Source organism: Ailuropoda melanoleuca, chromosome 5, assembly GCF_002007445.2.
Source record: "Ailuropoda melanoleuca isolate Jingjing chromosome 5, ASM200744v2, whole genome shotgun sequence".
Taxonomy (NCBI): domain Eukaryota; kingdom Metazoa; phylum Chordata; class Mammalia; order Carnivora; family Ursidae; genus Ailuropoda; species Ailuropoda melanoleuca.
Window position 1 is genome coordinate 42,091,245 of NC_048222.1, and position 14,071 is coordinate 42,105,315.

The 14,071-nt window shown below is 42.9% G+C and overlaps 1 protein-coding gene across 1 annotated transcript in view; it reads right to left on the reverse strand.

The window, feature by feature from the left end:
- Window positions 1–13,863, reverse strand: part of HACD3 (3-hydroxyacyl-CoA dehydratase 3) — a 39,274-nt gene extending 25,411 nt beyond the window's left edge. Inside the window, exon 1 of the mRNA XM_002914254.4 lies at window positions 13,609–13,863. Coding sequence (XP_002914300.1) covers window positions 13,609–13,695 — 87 coding nt within the window. The 5' untranslated portion in view covers window positions 13,696–13,863. The remainder of the gene's footprint in view (window positions 1–13,608) is intronic.
- Between the last annotated feature and the right edge of the window lie 208 nt (window positions 13,864–14,071).

Consider the following 14,071-nt stretch of genomic DNA (forward strand, 5'->3'; position numbering starts at 1 on the left):
GTCTCTTCGATCAATAGTGTTGGAGAAACTGGACAGCTACATGCAAAAGAATGAAATTGGACCACTTTCTTACATCATATACAAAAATACACTCAAAATGGATTAAAGACTTAAATGTAAGACCTGAAACAATAAAACTCCTAAAAGAAAACATAGTAAATACCCATACATTGGTCTTTGAAATACCTTTTTGGGGGCGCCTGGGGGACACAGTCAGTTGAGTGTTCAACTCTTGGTTTCAGCTCAGGTCATGATCTCAGGGTCGTGAGATCGAGCCATGCATTGGGCTCCGTGCTCAGCGCAATCTGCTTCAGACTCTCTCTCCCTCTCTCTCTGCCCCTCCCCACTGCTTGTGCATGTGCTCGCTCTCTCTCTCTCTCTCTCTCCAAATAAATAAATAAATAAATCTTAAAAAAAAAAAGAAAAGGAAATATTTTGGGGGAGTCTTACTCTTCAGGCAAGGACAACAAAAGTAAAAAATAACAAATGGGACCATATCAAACTAAAACATTTTGCACTGTGAAGGAAACCATTAACAAAACAAAAAGGCAACTCACTGAATGGGAGAAGACATTTGTAAGTGATAGATATCATAAGGGATTCGTATCTAAAATATATCACGAATTCATCTACAACTCAACCTCAAAAAAAATCCAATTAAAAAATGGGCCCAGGATCTGAATAGACATTTTTTCAAAGAAGACATCCAGATGGGAAACAGACACATGAAAAGATGTTCAACATCACTCATCGTCAGGGAAACGCAAATCAAAACCACAGTATCACCTCGCACCTGTCGGAATGGCTATTATCCAAAAAAAAAAAAAAAAAAAAGCTTGATAAGGACGTGGAGGAAACGGAGCCCTCGTGCACTGTTGGTGGGAATGTAAATTAGTGCAGGCACTATGGAAAACAGCATGGAGGTTCCTCAAAAAATTAAAAATAGAATTACCATACAATCCAGCAATTCTACTTGTGGGTATTTATCCCAAAGAAAATGAAAACAGCAATTCGAAGAAATATATGCATCCCTATGTTCATAGCAGCATCATTTGTAACAGCCAAAATACGTAAGCAACATAACTGTCCATCCACAGATGAATGAATACAGAAGATGCGACATATATACACAATGGAATATGAGCCATCAAAAAGAAGGAAATCTTGCCATTCGTGGCAACATGACTGGACCTAGAGGCTATTATGCTAAGTGAAATGAGTCAGACAGGAAAAGAAAAGTACTGTATGATCTCACTTCTATCTGAAAAAACAAAACAAAAAACGCAAAACAGAAACAGACTCAAAAATACAGAGAACAAACTGGTGGTTGCCTGAAAGGAGAGGGGTAAGGGGATGAGTGAGACAGGTGAAGGGGATTAAGAGGTACAAACTCCAGCTATAAAATAAGCAAGTCACAGGAACACAAGAGTTCCTGTGTAAAGAGTAGAGTAAAGGGCATCGAGTCAATAATATTATAATAACTTTATATGGTGACTGATGGTAATGACTCTCTGCGGTGATCATTTCATAATGTGTATAGACGTCAAATCACTATGCTGTACACCTGACACTAGTATAATATGTCAGCTACCATTTTTTTTTTAAAAGAATATAAATTTCCTGCCAATCTCTACTTCGGCTGTATTTTCATTATTATTCAGTCAAACGTATTTCCTAATATTATCATCTCTTTCTTGACACATGGGTTCCTGAGAAGTATTTAATTTCCAAACACATGAGATTTTCTAGTTATCTTGTTATTAACTCCCACCTGAACTGCACTGTGATCAGGGGGCGTTCTCTGTATGATTTTAATCCTTTCAAATTTGTGGAGACTTGCATTCAGAAGCAGGGTAGAGTTAAATTGTCTAAATGTTCCCAGTGAACCTGAATGTGTATTCTGGAATTTAGATACAGAGTTCTAGATATGTCTACTGGATTTCCTGTTAACTATTTGTTCACATAATCTATATCTTTACGGAATTTTATCTTGTTATTCTGTTAATTACTGAGAAATCACGATACTGTCAACTTGTCTGTTTCTCTTTCTCCTTCTGTTACTTTAGGTGTTACCGAGGCTGTGTTACATATAACTTTAATGTTGTTTTACCTTCCTGATGAATTCAAATCTCTATCATTACGAACTGACCTTTCTATCTCTAAAAATACTTTTTGTCTAAAACTCTTATCTCATTTCAGTGGAGCTAGATCACAGGGATCTGTGTTTGGCTCTGCCAGGCACCTAGAAGCTGCGCTCTACCAGTCGAGACCACTTTAAACAAAATTCATGACCTGAGGATTTTTAGATCTTCAAGGTTGTGTACATTTGGGCTATATAATCTTTTAAGAGCCAACTAATGAACCCCTCAAGGACCTTTTCCTCTACTTTGCTCGGTGCTAAGGCCTCTGGGGATGGGGAGCTGGGATGGATTTACTTGTAGTTCATCCTTACCCTGAGAGGTTGGTCCTCTGAAGTAGTTTATGGGGAGAAGGGTTTCCTATTATATATGATATCTCTGGTGGGCTTTGGTCTTATTCTGTCCCCTGCACTCTGTCAGGATGTCAAGGTCAAAGTTCAAGTTCACTCAGCTGAGCTAAAGTTTTCAAGGCAAAAGCAGTTTCAGGATTCAGCTTTACCAGAGTTCCCACCATAAATTTCTAACCTGTTCACTCTTTGATGATTTTAAGGTTGCCAGTGAACATTTTTAGTTGTTTTTAGGATCTGCACAACCTAGTCCATCTTTTACTAGTAGAGGAATTGTGCTTTTGCTTATAAAAAGAGGAGTGGATAGGGAAAAGGGGAAAAGGTGACTTTGAAGTTAGATGGACCTGGGTTCAAATCCTACTTATACCACTTTTTATTTCTATCATTCACTTTCAAATCCACAGCCACTGTCATTATTTTTAAAATAACAGTAACACCGCTTATTTCACAAGACGGTTGTAAGAACTGGATCATAATAATAGGTGCAGAATCTGGTAACCAGTAAGCACTCAGAGTCTGGTTGTTCTCCTTCCTCTGCCTAGCACGCCCTTCTAAGTTGCCACGTCTGTTGAATACTATTCATTTTTCAAAGTCCATGCCAAATATTAATTCCTCTTCCCTCCTACTCACCTCCAACATTAAAATTAATAGTTTCCTTACTACTTTGTCTTCACCTTTCCTATAATACTTATCCCATTGTTCCGCAATTATTGCTTATTGGTTTATCTGCCTCTCTAGACTTGAGTTCCTTGATGGCAGCGACTCATCTCTGAATCCCTAAAGTCTCCTTAACTATTTAGTGAACTGAAATTAAATCAATTCATCCCATTTTCATAATTTCTGACAGAACTACAGAGTTCAGTAAACTATCTGCTACCTAAGCCTTTAGATATTTAGATCTCATTTAAATCATGTGCATTTAGTTTTGCACATGTGGGTGATTAATGTATGCACAAAAAAAGGGATACGGCAAGCAGGAGGCTGCTATCTTTATAAGGGACTGGTTCCAAGATCAGCCCTTGGCTGGCATGGGGAAACCTGGCCTTCCTCCATCCCCTAACAGTTGGTTCACTGTGCCCAGACTCTGCCTACAAACAATGTGATTAGTGGTGAACACCAGCTTTCCTTCTGGGAGTCCAGAACTGGGTGCATGGGTGCTGACTCTCCAATGGGCTTCCCTGGGCAGAACCATTACACATAAGTTACTGCAGTTTTCACCGCTGGAAAAAAAAGAGCAACTCAAGTGTGTACCCTCCAGGAAGAAGAGAGGATGAGGACCCCTGTGCATGGAAATTCCCCCCACTTCACCTGTGTCTTTAATCCTTTGCTGATCCTGTCATGTGTCCTTTCACTGTAATAAACCTTAGCCAGGAGTACAACTATATGCTGAAACCCATGAATTCTTCTAGTGAATCAGCAAACACATAGGTGGGTGTTGGGCATCTCCCCCCCCCCGCAATTTTTTACTTCGAATTTTTAATTCACTTAAAAAAAACTGAGGAAAGGGGCGCCTGGGTGGCTCAGTTGTTAAGCGTCTACCTTCGGCTCAGGGCGTGATCCCAGCGTTCTGGGATCGAGCCCCACATCAGGCTCCTCCGCTGGGAGCCTGCTTCCTCCTCTCTCGTTGGCTGTCTCTCTCTCTGTCAAATAAATAAAATCTTTAAAAAAAAAAATGGGGGCGCCTGGGTGGCACAGCGGTTAAGCGTCTGCCTTCGGCTCAGGGCGTGATCCCGGCATTGTGGGATCAAGCCCCACGTCAGGCTCCTCTGCTATGAGCCTGCTTCTTCCTCTCCCACTCCCCCTGCTTGTGTTCCCTCTCTCGCTGGCTGTCTCTATCTCTGTCGAATAAATAAATAAAATCTTTTTAAAAAAATAAATAAATAAAAAATTTAAAAAATGAGGAAAAAATAGTATAATGAATACTCATATGCCATTCATCAACTGATTATATTTCATCACACTTGCTTTTTATACACACAACTCTTCTCAATCATTTCACAAAGAGTTGCAGATATTTCACCTCTAAACCTTTCAGCCTGCTGCTTCTAAATATAAGGACGTTCTCTTACATAATTACAACAATCACCTCACACCTAGGAACAAAAATTCTGTATCCTCTAATAAACAGTTTCCATTCAAACAACTGCCTGGAAAATGTTTACTTGTTTCAGTTGTCTACTGTAATGCAAAACTTGGTGGCCTAAAACAACTAGTTTATTATCTTAAACTAAACTATGCAGATTGACTGGGCTCAGCTGGACAGTTATGCTCCACACGATGGTGGCTAGGGCTGTCATATCCTGGGCTGGAACATCCAAGATGGGTCACCCCCACGGCTCGGAGCTGACACTGGTTGTCATTTGGGAGTTCAGCTGGGACTGTTGACCAGAGGAGCTACGTGTGTGACCTCCCTGTGTGATTTGGGTTTCTCACAGTTGGGCTGCTAAGTTCTGGGAGGGAACGTCTCAATGGCGAGTGGTCTAGGAATTGTAAAGTCATGTCGTCATATTTAAACTTCCAATTCAAATCTACTATTATAGAGCTTCTCATCTTCTGTTACGCAATATTTTTATCTCTTTTTTTACAGTGAAAAGCATGGTGCTAATAGCATTAACACATTGACTTATTTGAGCCTCAGAAAGTTTCAGAATTATACCAGAATTTTCACTGACACTAAACCTGGGTAAAGTACAACGTTTATTTGCAGTTCTTTTTGTTCTTAGAAGGTATATTCTACTGAAGAACCAGAGTACTGTGTTCAGAGTTACCTGCATTAACTTATTCATCTGCTGGTTATGTGATCAACGTAATACACAGTTAGGTCCTTTTTCTGTTTGCACTGAATTTCAAGATTTGCCATTGTATTCTTTTTTTAATTGAGTTTTATTTTTGAATATGTAAAATATTCACATCGGCCAAAAGTCAAACTTTGTAGAAACATATCTTCAAAAGTCCTGCCTCAAACCTATCTCCCTCTGCCAAATTCCGACCCACCACCCACAGGTAAGCATTTCAGGAGTTTCTGGTTTATCTTTCCTCCGTACGTGTGCGCACACGCCTTCCAAAAACTAAGTAAATATACCCAAATATTCCTATATCCCTTATATGCTACATTAAAGGTAGCATATAATATACATTCTCACACACCTTCTTTTCACACCTAGATCTATCCTCCTCAGTTCATAGAGATCTCACTCCTCCTTTTTACAGCTGCATTATACTCAACTGGCTGTACATACCTGTACATGTCCCCTGCGATCCCCCTGGAGTCCAAATTTACTTAGTCTTAAAAATGCAGTTCAAGGGGGCCTGGGTGGCTCAGTCAGTTGAGCGACCCACTTGTGATTTTGGCTCCAAGCCCTGAGTGGGGCTCTGTGCTAAACAGGGAGTGTGCTTGGGATTCTCTCTCTCCCTCTTCCTTTGTCCCTCCCCAACCCCTGCGTTCTCTCTCTCAAAAATAAATAAGTAAATCTTAAAAAAAACAAAAACAAAAAAACGCAGCTCAAGGCCCACATCCTTTAGAAAGAAAGCCTTCCTCTCTTCTCTGAACTCCAAGAACACTGTACCACTGATTCCTCTGCTCATCCTCTCCCCCCACCAAGAGGAAGCTTCTTTAAAAGTTATCTATAATCATTACTTCTTCCTCACCATAAATTTACTCTTAAATCCACTCTGATCTAGCCTCTATCCCCACCACTCCACTGAAACTGTTATTATCAAGATCAATACCCTTCATACTGGCAAATCCAACATATAGTCTCATCGTACTCAACTTCTAAGCAGCACTGGACACAGCTGACTACACCCCCTGGAAATGCTTCTGTCCCCTGGCTTCCAGGACACCACAGGGCATGTCTGGATTTTATACCTCATAGGCTACTCCTTTTCCATCCTTTGCTGTCCTTTCTCCTCTGCTTACCTTCTCAATGGCTGCTTCCTACCTCCACCAGTTTTTTTTTTTAATTTAATGATTTTATTTATTTACTGGAGAGGGAGAAAGCATGCACATGAGCAGGGGATGGGGAGAGGGACAAGCTGACTCCCCACGGAGCAGGGAGCCCGACAACAGGATTTGATCCCAAAACCCTGGGATCATGACCTGAGCCGAAAAGCAGATACCTAACCGAAGGAGCCACCTAGGAGCCCCACCACCAGTTTTTAATATCTATCAGTTTTCTGTCATAAATTGGCATCTAAAAGAGCCACATTAAGCCCACAATATTTTATATGGCCTGCAGAGAATTGCTTTTGTTTTATGTATGTACTGATTTTTGGTTTGACTTCACCAGCAAGTACTTTCCACCGAGGGATTCTGCGGGAGCTGCTCCGTCTCCCTGTGACATTCGGTCCTCACAATTCCGCACAGCTTCTTCGCAGTTGGGTCTCTGCTCAAGTGACACTTCCTCAAAAAGACCTTCCCTGACAACCCAATCTGAGGCAGTTCTCATGATCCCTGCTCGTATTTTTCTTCTTTCGCCTTCGCCGTAACATTTGGTATTATCTGAAGCTGTTCGATGAATTTGTTCACTTGTATTGTCACTCTTTCACCACCACCAGCTTCAGCACACAAACGTCATGAGAGGAGGGACCTCTGTCTGCCGTGCTCCCACCCAAGTCCCAGAGTCTGGAAGACCCCCAAGCACACAGTAAGCCTTTCCATACGTTTGTTGAATACAAGTCTAGTGTAAAACTATGAGGGGTTTTTTTTTTCATTTTAAAAAAATCTGGATTTCTAGCTTCTCATTCACAAATTAGAAAAATCAGATGCCAACCTCAGATCTGCCTTCTTGCATGACAATAGCTCCCCGCTTAGGATGAACCCAATCCTCTCCAATTAACTGTATTCCCCATCCAGCTCACTTCACACACATTTACTGGGCACTCACTATATGCCAGGTATCATTCAAAGTGTTCCACACTATTAGCTCACACACACACACACACACACACAAAGCCCTATAAAATAGGTACTATTATTATAACAATTTTACAATCAGGCAACTGAGGCTTACAGAGAACACATAGCTGACCCGAGATTACAAAATCAGCAAGAGGCAAAACCCAGATTCAAATCAAGACAAAAAAACACCTGGGCTCCTCATCACTACACCATATTTTGGGCATTTGAGTTGGTAACCTTTGATCTGTCCTTTCTACCTGGGCAAGCTCATCCTGTCTCAGGAATTTAAATACTACAACTCATTAACTGTCAATTCCAAAATGGGCTACATTTCTTCAATTCTAAAATGTACATTTTTTTCATATTTAATACCTCTAAAATCAGGATATATAATACAATCAATAGCAGCACCTTACAAGTAAGTGCTTTGGCCAAGTGGCAGTCATAACATGCCTGTCGCTGCCTGAACATGTGTGAACCTGGCTATTATTCCAGATGGCATGACTAGACAGTTGCAATTGTTTTTCAGTCAACAAGCCACTTAAAACCCATCTGAGGAAGGAGTATGAGTCCTGGTCCTCATCTGGAAATATTCTGTTGACATCTTCTGGTCAGATCAAAAAAGTGCCAGCATCAAAACTTATAAATAGGTCACGATGACTTGGGAAAAAAAAATGCCAGAGATAATAGTAAGGCACTGTTCCGGAAATGCTGCACTACTAGTCCTCTTAATGGTACGGAGGATGACACCGTGTGGAAAAACATAGACCATAACATCCCCGAGGTAAAAAGTGATTCAGAAAAGTAGACTCTAAAATATGAAGATGGGGGGGCACCTGGGTGGCTCAGATGGTTAAGTGTCTGCCTTAGGCTCAGGTCATGATCTCAGGGTCCTGGGATCGAGTGCCACATGGGACTCCTTGCTCATGCTTCTCCCTCTCCCTCCTCCACCTGCTGCTCCCCTCTCTGTCAAATAAATAAATAAAAATCGCAAAAAAAAAAAAAAAGATAAAATAAGCAGCCCTGATATCTGAAACTGATCTGACATTCACAGCTAGATCTCAAAATTATTACAAGCTGGTCTAAAGCTCACAGCAAGGCCACTTTGCTCTCCTATTGAACATAAACAATCTCAAAGAATACTAAACCACCTCAGGTTACTCTGACACCATGATAAAATGACACAAAATAAGGTCAACTCATAATTTTGTCTAAGAACAAGTCACTCGCTGTGTCATCCACAAAATATCCAATCATAGAATTGTCCCCACTTTCTAACAGCATCCCATCTTAGATGAATCCCTACTTCCTTAGACCCTTTCCCAATCATCCAACCAAAGCCCAAATCCTATAATCACTTATTTCTAATACCCTCTTATCGAGATGCCCCACAATTCCCAAAACGTGTTCTCCTTCATTGAAACAAGCAATAAAGCCACTTATTAAAACAAGATGTTTCTCAAAATGGAGCACAGGGGGAAGGGAGGGAAAAATAAAACAAGACGAAATCAGAGAGGGAGACAAGCCATAAGAGACTCTTAACATAGGAAACAAACTGAGGGTCCTGGAGGGAAGGGGGTTGGGGGGGTTGGGGTCACTAGGTGACAGGCATTAAGGAGGGTGTGTGATGTAATGAGCACTGGGTGAATCACTGATCTCTACCTCTGAAAAGGAAAATATACTTTATGTTCAACTAACTGAATTTAAATAAATAAAATTGAATTTAATTAAATGTTTAAAAAACAAGCTGTTTCTGGTGGTCTTTAGTGGGGTTGGGAGGGGGACTATATAAAAATGTCCCATTGCCAAACAATCTCACCAACAATTGGTAATGTTAGACTTTTCATTTTTCCTAATCTAATGTGAGAAATATAATCATTTTTCTGACAAATACTGTCCCTTTAACTGACATGTCCCTGATTACAACTCAGATCAAGCATCCTTTTAGATTTCCTGGCCATTCTCGTTTCCTTTTACTCTGAATCGCTTGTATTTTCGGCTTGTATTTTTCTAATGAGTAATATGTCTTTTTCTTATTGATCCGTGGGTGGTTCTTTCTGTATTTCAGATGCTAGACATTTGTCAGTGATATGTGCTATAGAGGCCTTCTTCAAGCTCATCGCAAATTAGTCTTTAGGATTTATGTTTTGTGTGTCTTTTTTTTTTTTAAGATTTTTTTAATTTATTTATTTGACAGAGATAGAGACAGCCAGCGAGAGAGGGAACACAAGCAGGGGGAGTGGGAGAGGAAGAAGCAGGCTCACAGCAGAAGAGCCTCATGTGGGGCTCGATCCCACAACGCCGGGATCACGCCCCGAGCCGAAGGCAGACGCTTAACCGCTGTGCCACCCAGGCGCCCCTATGTTTTGTGTGTCTTATTTAACACATTATTCCCTGTTCCAACGCCATAAAGATAGTGTCCTACGTTTTATTTTAGTAGTTTGGCTTTATGCATTCAGGTCATTAACGCCCCTGGAATTGACTTTTGTTTATGATATAAGGAAAGATCTTATTTTATCTTTTTGCTATTTGGATTTACAACTGTCCCCAAACAATTTCCTGAATGGTTCATCCTTTATCCTGTTAATATGCAAGGCCACCTCTGCGGTCCAATATGTTTTTATATACGGATAACTCTGCTAATAGACTCTACCCTGTTCTATTGGTCTTTGTGTTTCTCTCTCTCATCTAAGATTTAATATCACAATAATAATCCTTTCACTTGAATAGCAAACTAGAATTTACAAAGCACGTTCAAATCCATTGTCCAATTCAGACCTCAAAACAATCCTGTGAATTATTTGGATTTATTTGGATGAAGAAACTGAGGGACATAAGGGTTAAGTGAATTATCCCTGGGCACCAGATAGGAAGCAGAAGTGCAAGAACCCAATCTCACGTCTTCGGTTACCCCTCTTTCTACCGGAGAGTCTATCAAGTATGGACAAGAACAGTATCTGTCAAACAGCTCCCAAACAGATATGGGTATGTACTTTGTCCACTTCCAACTAAAACAAACCAAAACCTTGATAAATGAACAAATGCTTTAACAACTATGGTTGTTGGCACAAACCTATTATGCTTATCTTGAAAATAAACTCTATTCTGAAAATAGCCTTGCCCCAGCCCCCTGGACTCCAGCTGGCACCTTTGCTACTGCTCACCTCACACACAGACAAGGCTGCTGTTGGAAATCTTTACTGTGCACCATTCCTCCTCCCATCAGTAGTCGTTCTCAGCAGCCACTAGCCCTGCACCGCCAAGGACAGAACAGAGATGTGCAAACTGGACAGTTCTCTGTGTCTCAGAAAGGGAGGGGAGCAGAGCTGATGTCCCCAAATTGGAATTCAACACTAAAACTCAGTAACTGTGGGAAACTCCAGAAAGCAGGGGGCGACAGAGAGCTGTCCAACAACCCAGCACCTTGCGTAATGAGATAGGCACCGGCACTCACAAATAGTTCTCATTGAATAAATGGACTGCTTCATCCAGAGCCTGAATCACAGGTTCGACAGCCCTACACTGAGTGAGAAATTTAAAAAACAACACAGCAGCCCCTGACATCCAGAGGGTGGCCTGTCACTCACAGCTCGGCCATGCTGCTCTCCTATTGGACACAATAGCACAGAATACCAACCGTGGACAAGGTTATTCTGAAACCTTGACGAAATGAGGCAAAGGTCATTTGATAATTTTGTGTAAGCACAGACAAAAATGTGGCTATGCCACTCCCAAAATACCAGACACCCTTCTCTCTTGGCCAAAATGAGTGACTGCCACTTCTCTAACAATTACCTTTATTCTTTTGCTAGTCTCTCCTCCCTACGGATAAGATTTATTCCGATAACCAACCAGAGAATTGCCCGTTTTCCAACAGCACCCAAATCCTATGATCAGTTCTAACCCCTTCAATGAGACATCATTGTCCCCCATGGGCTATGCTCTCGCTTGCTCCAATGAGTAGTAAATCCAACTTGTTTAACCAGAGGTGTTTCCCTGGCAGTTTTTGGTTGTAGTCCGCTGACACAGTACAAGTCAGACAACCTAAGAATCTATGCCTTTCTCTTCCTGGGACGTTCTTCCAATCTCAGTCTGACAAGAACACAACCTCATTTCTGGAAGTCATCTCTAACTACACATAAGAAAGGTAACAAATTCCTTTAACACCAGAGACCTGGTTCACATTCAACTCCAATTCTACCAATAAACACGCTCCTACACAAAACTTTTTGTCTGTTTACGATAATATGCTTCTTTTAGATAGTACGCTCTTGGAAAGCCGAGGCTGTCTGACTCATCTCTGCAAATCTCTAGTACCTCACACAGGATAGAGGATTTCTTTTATGAGTGGTATTAACACATTGCTTGGGGGGGGGAATTTACTTTTCCCCCAAATAAAAGGATTTCTGTCTCTAAAAGAAACTTCCATTTTTCCCTCCACCTTTGCATTTCCTTAACTATCATACGTTTCGAATGTATACCTTTTCATATCTCTAAATATAACAAATATGATTAACACGTGTTTATATTTCTTAGAAGAGGTTTAGATCTCTCAAGACAGGGGCTCCTGGGTGGCTCAGTCGTTAAGCGTCTGCCTTCGGCTCAGGGTGTGATCCCAGGGTCCTGGGATCGAACCCCACATCAGGCTCCTACGCTGGGAGCCTGCTTCTTCCTCTCCCACTCCCCCTGCTTGTGTTCCCTCTCTCGCTGGCTGTTTCTCTCTCTATCAAATAAATAAATAAAATCTTTAGATCTCTCAAGACAAACCTAAGTATAATGCATTCTTTCATTTGTTCAACTAATTTCCATTTCTTTCCACCACCACCACCATCTTATTCCCCTAAAAACACCTTTAAGTGTTTGCAGCTTCAAAAGTATAGCAGAATAGTACATCCTTATTACATGATAACATCTAGAGAGGGGAGGGCCTGAGTTTAATTAGTCTACATAATGCTTGGCTAAATTACTTTTTTAAAAAAGAGACTGTCATAACACGTGTTCCACAGTTACTGAGAACCCTCTCCAGATGGAGACTGATCCCCGTCAACAAACATTTTGTTTCCTTCTTTACTGCAACACCCTGGAGCGGAGTAGAGGGAGACAGCACAGAACATTTACTCTTCTGATGCGAAGTATTCAGTCTGGTTTAGCACATTACATGACACACCATGCAATGTCACATCCTATTTAAAGGCATTCTGGCCAGTACTGTCTTTATCTTTCAATGGGAAAACGGGTTTAAATTCCAGAAACAAAGATTCAATTCAACAAATTCAAACCCACACCCAAAGAGCACCTCTCTTTGCACCACTTTGCAAGAAATATGTCAGACAGGTGGACAGATAGAAATATGAACGACTGAGTCAAAGGCAGAGAAAGTTAGGTGGCGTGAAGGAGGTCACAAATTGCCACAGATGTCACGGAGAAGTAGTGAGTAAGGATGACTGGAGAAAGAACATTCCAGACTGAAAACTCAGTCACAGTTTCTCAAAACCTGGAATCCTGGATGGTTTGGACAGAGGCAGGGGATACACAGGTCCTGGTATCTCCACCATTTAGGAGGCACGGGCTTGTTCGTACAGGGAGCTAAGGAAATCAAACATAAATGCTTGATGTAACTTAATTTTTAAGTTCTCTATGCAACTCCGCAAACCTGAGCTCACAGCCTTCAGAACAGGGGGGAAATCACTTTCTCCGGGTCTTCCGGATTTTAAAATTAACAAGAATGATTTCCATCACTGAAAGGTTGGAAGGTTGGAAGGTGGGTGTGGCCCCTCTGGCCAGCGCCGGACGTCCAGCCAGGACGCAGCAAGCCGTCATTCTGCACCCCAGGCCCAAAGAGCTCATCCCATGCTTCGAAGGCCCTAGGCAAACCCGAACCCCGACGGCTAGGCCTCCGGGGCCGGGGGCGGGCTCCATCAGGCCGCAGGCTGTGAACAAAGAGAAGGCCCGGGGCAGCCTCGGAGAGCCACGAAGGGCTCACGCAGCATCCGAAGGTACCTGCAGCCCTCAGGGGGTTGCGCCCCAGGCCCGGGGTCTACGGGTGTTCCTCCACGAGGGCCAGCCCCTGCCCCGGCCCGGACGCCGAGAGTGCACCGCGTCGCCGAACCCGTTGGCGCACTGCAGGCTCTCCCGCGCGCACCCGGACAAAGGGGATGGGGGAGATCGGCGGTTCCCGGGAGCTGCGACCCCCGCTCGTCCCGCCGCCCGCACCGGCTTTTACCTGCACGTCACTCAGCTCCACGCGTAGATACAGCTCGCGGTGTCGCTGAGCCCAGTAGACGTGCGGCGTCAGCACCTGATTCTCCATGGCCACACTGCCCAGGGCGCGGGGAGACGATCGCTGCGCCTCGCTGCCTCGGATAGTGCGCGACTGGAGCCGGCCGAACGCAGGCCACAACACCCCGCGCTCTTGAGCGCCGGCAGCCGGCCACCTCGAGACACCCCACGCTCGCAGGGTGCGCTTGCGCAATGAAAATTGGGGGCGGGGGCGGCGCGAGCTCTTGGCCTCCGCTCAAGCCGGGAGGGGGCGGAGCCGGGCAAAGGTGGGAAGGGCCGGTGACGCCAGAGCCTGATGCGGCCGCCTGGGAAGTTGGGAGTCCGCAGGTGCATGCATGGAGATTTTCTCTCTTCTCCGTGGCGATGTTTCAAGATAGGCTTAAAAATGAAAAATGCTGGAGACACAG